At 51.4% G+C, this 6,330-nt stretch overlaps 1 protein-coding gene across 1 annotated transcript; it reads right to left on the bottom strand.

Annotated features, from left to right (window-relative positions):
* Nucleotides 1-1,948: 1,948 nt before the first annotated feature.
* LOC119934813 (olfactory receptor 1J2-like) lies at nt 1,949-4,908 on the bottom strand. The gene is made up of 3 exons (XM_038754346.1): nt 4,748-4,908; nt 2,851-3,634; nt 1,949-2,044 (listed from the first exon to the last, which is right to left on the bottom strand). The coding sequence occupies exons 1-3, from the start codon at nt 4,906-4,908 to the stop codon at nt 1,949-1,951; spliced, it is 1,041 nt and encodes a 346-aa protein (XP_038610274.1).
* Between the last annotated feature and the right edge of the window lie 1,422 nt (nt 4,909-6,330).

Here is a 6,330-nt window from a genome sequence, read left to right as displayed (position 1 = left end):
GGCTGCTCGAGAAGTAGATTGGCGAATCATCCACATATAGATGGTAGTTGAAGCCATAGAAACGACCGTGTTTTCCAAGGGAATGGGTTTAGGTGGAGAATAAAAAGCAACTCAGAACTGAGCCTTAAGGGACTCCCATACTTATGTGGTGGGAGGCAGAGGAGGGGCCCACAAAAAACACTGAGAACAAATGGTCGGAGAGATGGGAGGAGAACCAGGAGAGGACATTGTCAGTGAAGCCAAAGTTGGTAAATGTTTCCAGGAAAAGTGCGTGGTCAACAATGTCGAAGGCAGCTGAAAGATAGAGAAGGATTAGGATGGAGTAGAGGCCATTGGATTTGGCAACAAGGAGACCAATGGTGACCTATGAAAGGGAAATTTCTGTGTAGAGCAGGGGGAGGAAGTCAGATTGAAGGGGGTCAATGAGAGAATTGGAGGAGAGGAAATGAAGACAATGGGCTTAGACACCACGTTCTAGGACCTTAGAGAGGAATCGTAGAAAGAGGATAGGGCCATAACTGGAGGGAGCCGTGGGGTCAAGAGAGGATTTTATTTTTAGGATAGGGGAGAAATGAGCATGTTGGAAAGCAGTGAGGAAAAAACCATTGGAGAGTTAACAGTTGAAGATGGCAGTCAGAGAGGGAAGAAAGGAGAGGACATGTGCTTTTGATAAGGTGCAGAAGGTTAGGATTGGAGGTGCAGGTGGAGGGGATGGATTTTGAGAGAAAGTTGGAGATCTCCTGTGGAGGTACTCCTGGGAAAGATGGGAGAGTTGAAAGGGCAGAAAGAGGGAGGGACTGGAGAGGAGTAGGGAAGATTTTAGGGAGATCACGTCTAACGTTTTCAATTTTCTCAGTGAAAATCGTGGCCAGGCCACTGGGAGCAAGAGATGGGGGAATTGGAGAGGGGAGGATGGGGATTTGAGGAGGGAGTTAAAAATCTGAAATAACTGGCAAGGGCAATGGGCACGGGAGTCAATAAGGATGAAGAAATAACGTCCCCAGGCAGAGGAGGTGGGGCCTGGGTGGCTGTAGATGACTGTGAATAGCATCTGGAGAGGGTGATAGAGTTGGGTGATATGGGCTTCAAAGAAAGGGAAACAGAGAGATAAGGAGGTGGAATCGTGTGAAAATGGCATTGGAGAACAAGAAGGAAGCCGACTCCTCCCCCTTTCCCAGGGCATCTCAGGGAATGGGAAAAGATGAGGTACCTCTAGAGGTAACGGCAGGGGAGAGTGTCATCTGGGAAGAGCCAGGTTTAGGTGATGGCAAAGAGGAGCAGTAACTGGCTCAGCAACGGGTCAGTGATGATGAGAAGCTTTCCCATAATGCAGTGAAGGTACAACAGGCCTCACTCGGCTGCGTCCTTCCCCAAGACTCAGCTCAGGCACTCATGACCTTCCTGACTGTCCCCACCAGGGCAGCCTTGTGGAAGTCGGATCCCTAGGGTAATGGGATCAGACCACCAGAAAATGGCCAGAAATTCCCCATGTTCCCTCCAAAGTTTAGAGTCCCACTATGAAGGGATTGAGATTAGCCAGTGAGGGTCGGGGCCTCCTCCTCCTCCTTGCCTCTGTGGCCGCCCCTCCCTATCCTATGTCCAGCCAGTCTGTTCCCCGCCACATTCCACCCCTGCCTAAGTTTGCTGCTATCATGGGACCCCAGCATCCACCCCGACCACACCCCCAACTACCGGAGCTTCCTTAGCAGACCATCTGAGAATCACAAGGAATCACTGTCACCATCCCATGACTCCTAGTTTCAGCCCTCTGAACTGACATGGGAACCGTCCAGTGATCAGTGTCTGGTACAGTTCTATTCTAGCATGGCAGTCTTCCACCCTCACTCTCAGAAAGTTGGCCCCACCCGGACATGTTGAGAGTTGAGGAGCTACAGATTCATACCCTTTCCCCTTTTAATACCAAAAAAAATGTCATGACTCACTGAATTCAAAGCTGGTGTGGGTGTTCAGGAGAGCCATCAGCAGCAGCAGCAGCAGCAGCAATACTGAACACGTGCAGCATCAGTATGGAGCGGGGAAAGAGCTGAGAACAAGATGACATCATTACAGGTAACAGAGCATCTCAACAAATCCAGTCCCACAACGCAGAGGTACCCCTGAGTCAGTGCCCTGGTGTATTGTCTGCCCACCTGGATTTGGCCACCTGGATGCCTGCTTCCCAATCAACCTGGCCCTATCTGGCCTGTCCAAAGTGGACGTATGAACAGGGTTTTTATCTCACGAACAAACCTAGATTCACTATCTTCTTGTTATGTTCCTTTCTGCACCCCAGACTGCACTGGCTAAGTCCCCAGACCGGATCCCCTCCACCTCCAGCTGAGTCCCCCGGCTCAGTTCTGCACAGGAGGCTAGCAGAAGATGGAAACTCTTCCTGGGACAGTTCTAGCATTACCCCTACCACAGGGGGCTCAAGTACTATTGGCAATCAGCTAAACCGAGCAAGAATGGGGCAGACTCCCAGAAGACCAGTGGGGTGGCCGGGTTACTCCAAATGATGTCCACGGGGCCAAATCAGACTGCCATCTCTGGCCATCCCGGGTGTATATAGTGGCTCCAAATTTCCTCTTTAGCGTGTACAAGGGGATTAGGGGTCTGAGGTCATGATTGATCAGAGGAAAGGGGAAGGGGGGATGGTAAGGTATTGGCTTGTCAGCTGGGCTGCCAAAGGCCCTTCCTCAGAAGCCTGCACATAGCCCCTTGGACATCACGATTCCTCAGGCTGTAGATGAGCGGGTTCAGCATGGGAGATACCACTGTGTAGAGGACAGCAACACGTCGGTCCTGCTCCAGGCTGGAGTGGCCGGGGGGCTGGAAGTACAAGTGGATTACCGTGCCATAGAACAGTGTCACCACCAACACGTGGGAGCCGCAGGTGGACACTGCTTTGCGCAGCCCCTCAGCCGAGCGCAGGCGTAGCACGGTGGCTCCGATGCGGGTATAGGAGGCCAAGATGAAGAGGAAGGGGGAGACGACCACAATGATTCCCTCGGTGAAGACCACCAGGTCATTCAGAAAGGGCTTGGGGCAGGCAAGTGACACCAGGAAGGGAATGTCACAGAAGAAGTGCAGGATGCGATTGTTGCAGTAGGATGCCACAGACAGCCGGATGCCATGCAGAGCACCATGAAGGGTCACCAGGACCCAGGACCCAACCATCACGCGCATGCAGAGCTCCTGGGTCATGACTGCGGCATAGTGCAGGGGCATGCAGATGGCCACGTAGCGGTCATAGGCCATGGTGGCCAGCACGTAACCCTCCATGTTGCCCATGGCCAAGAAAAAGGCCATCTGGACAAAGCAGCTGCCATACGGGATGGCTTTATGCTTGGAGAAGATGTGGACTAGGAACTGTGGTACGGTGATTGAGGAGAAGGTCATGTCCACACAGGAGAGCTGACTGAGCAGGAAGTACATGGGGGTCCGCAGCTTGGGGTCAGTCCAGGCGACCGTGACGATCAGGCTGTTTCCAGCCAGGTTGATCAGGTACATGGTGAGGATCAGCATGAAGATGATCGGCTGCAATTCTGTGCTACTGGACAGACCCAGGAGGATGAACTCGGTCACGGTGGATTGGTTCTGTTGATCCATGGTGAGGTTGGGTCTCAGGGATCTCCTGCAAGCAGGGGGCAGGGAGGAGTCAAGGGCTAGGTGGACCATGGATTTATCTCCTGATTGATCTTCTTTCCGTTGCTTACCCCGAGGTATCATCCACACCCCACCACCACGTCCAAGACAGAACTCCCTGACTTGATTGCCAGTCCCCATCCCAGTTGTGTCCTGGTCTGGATGGTGTGGATCCACATCCTACACCCGCCCCCTCCCCCCTTAGTACAGAACTGGCAGACAAGGGTCACCTCTATGGCACTTACACAACACATTCATATCTCCCCACCTCTATGCAGCACCATCTAGTTGGCACTATTATGTTGCCAACTTGTACTTCCCAAGCGCTTAGTACAGTGCTCTGCACACAGTAAGCGCTCAATAAATACGATTGAATGAATGAATGAATCTAGGGACCCCCTCCTAGCCACAGAATCACCGGCCTTCCTCCTGGAGATGAACAGCCAGGGCCAGGTGTGATCAGCATTGGTGAAGAGCATCTATTTGTGTTCACCCCTTGTCCCAAGGTGACCCCGGGGTACCCATAATCTCAAGGTCAAATGTTACAACGCCAGCAAGGTGGAATTTCGAAGGACACCGCCCTCACAACCAAAACTGCTAGATTGACAGCCCAAGCAGGTAATATTCATTCATTCAATCGTATTTATTGAGCACTTACTGTGTGCAGAGCACTATACTAAGCGCTTGGGAAGTACAAGTTAGCAACATATAGAGACGGTCCCTACCCAACAATGGGCTCACAGTCTAGACGTGGGAGACAGACAATAAAACAAAACATATTAACAAAGTAAAATAAATAGAATAGTAAATATGTATAAGTAAAATGAATAGAGTAATAAATCTGTACAAACATATATATAGGTGCTATGGGGAGGGGAAGGAGGTAGAGCGGGGGGGATGGGGAGGAGGAGAAGAAAAAGGTGTACAGTCTGGGAAGGCCTCCTGGAGGAGGTGAGCTCTCAGTAGGGCTTTGAAGGTGTCCCTCGCCCCTGTGCCAATTTAATTAGGTATGGAGGAAGCGGGAGGGTAGAGATTGTATAAACTGAGGCCGGAAGCTGGAATGACCTCGAAGCACAGGTGATAAATACCTGCGGCCTCTGACCTTCTGGGCAGCAGATCAAGACTTGCAGCTGTCGGCTGCAGGTCATTTCTGCCCAGAACATGAGATGCCCGCTCTGCCTGCACCAAGTGAGGAGCCATGGGATGGGTGAGGGTCCCATACCTCTGAACGTTTGTGGGGCTGAAAGTCAGGCGCTTTGCCATGGGTGTGTAACACATAAGTGGATTCCTCCCAAGTGGGAAGTGCACGTGGGTGAGAGCTAGCCGCCTCATCACGTGCAAACAAACTATAAGCAATTCCTCCTGGGTGAGACCTGGGGGGTTTTGCCATGCACGAATAACACGTATGTATACTCCTTCCAGTAGGAAAGCTCTAATATAATTAAGTAATCATATTCCTCTCTAAAGGGAGGTTCAATTCGCCTCGTCCAAAATAATCAAATAATTCAATTCACTGTCTCCAAAGTACTCAAATAATTCAATTCTCCCCTTGGAATAAATTTTGTATAAAACTTGGGCTTTTTGTCCCCGGTCTCTCTCTCTCTCTCACAGTGCCAATTCCCGAACGAACCCGTCCCCGGGTGACGGGTGAGAGCACTCCATTCACAGGCCCTCGGGTGGGCTATCTGGGAAGAAGGAAGAGAAGGCAGAGGCGGTGGCAGGTTTAATGGCTCTCCTGGGACATGCAAGCTTCTCTCTCGTGCTACCTATGCCTTTCTACCTATGGGGCAGTGTCCCTTTTTAGAACTAGACATGAGGGCACAGGCTGCTTTGCACCCACTATTTTAACCAGGACTCAATCTTTATCCTGGCTTGAGCTTTGGCTATCTTGGTCAGGTCTAGAGAAGGTGAAATTTGGGGAGTCAGCCAGGACCCCTGCCTACCTGGGCCCGAGGCCTGAGCCTTTTGAGCCCCTGAATTCATTTGACACCGTACAGGGGAGGAGCTGGGAGCCAGGTGTCCCCTTCCCTGAGGCACCACGAAGCCCCCAGCCTCTAATTTGGGGCTCGTGTCTTGAGTGGATTTGGTTTCCTTCCTCCCCATCATAAAACACGGGCCTGGGAGTCAGAAGAACCTGGGTTCGAATCCCAGCTCTGCCAATCTCTGTTGTAAGAACTTGGCCAAGTCACTTTCTTTCTCTGTGCCTCATTTGCCTCATTTGTAAAATGGGGTTTAAGACTGAAATCCCCACATGGAACATGAACAGTATACAATCTGATTAGTTTATATCTACCCCAGCTCTTAGTACGGTGCCTGGCACCTCGTAAGTGTGTAACACATACCATAAAAAGCAGTGCTCGGATAACCTCCCCAGCTCCCTAAGAGTTCACCACTACCCAAACTCTGCCACAGCCCAGATATCCAGATCTTGGGTTATCTTGCACCCCCACAAAGACATGTCGAGGACTACAGGAAAGATTACTTCCTGACCCACTCTTTACCACTGTGCCCGCTCTGCTCCACGCCAATCTTAGAGCTGCCTACCCCTTCAGCTGGTTCCCCAGTCCTTATGAGGCTTCTGGCATGTAGGATCCCCTGGGTACATTCCCCCTCACTCCCCAGATCCCCTCTGTGCCTCCACTAATTCACCTCCTGGGGCTGGATACTGAAATGATAGTGCCCCAG

The sequence above is a fragment of the Tachyglossus aculeatus genome, chromosome 11 (genome assembly GCF_015852505.1).
Source record: "Tachyglossus aculeatus isolate mTacAcu1 chromosome 11, mTacAcu1.pri, whole genome shotgun sequence".
Taxonomy (NCBI): Eukaryota; Metazoa; Chordata; class Mammalia; order Monotremata; family Tachyglossidae; genus Tachyglossus; species Tachyglossus aculeatus.
The sequence above is the reverse complement of the archived record's forward strand: the minus strand, read 5'-3'. Positions and strand labels throughout refer to the sequence as shown.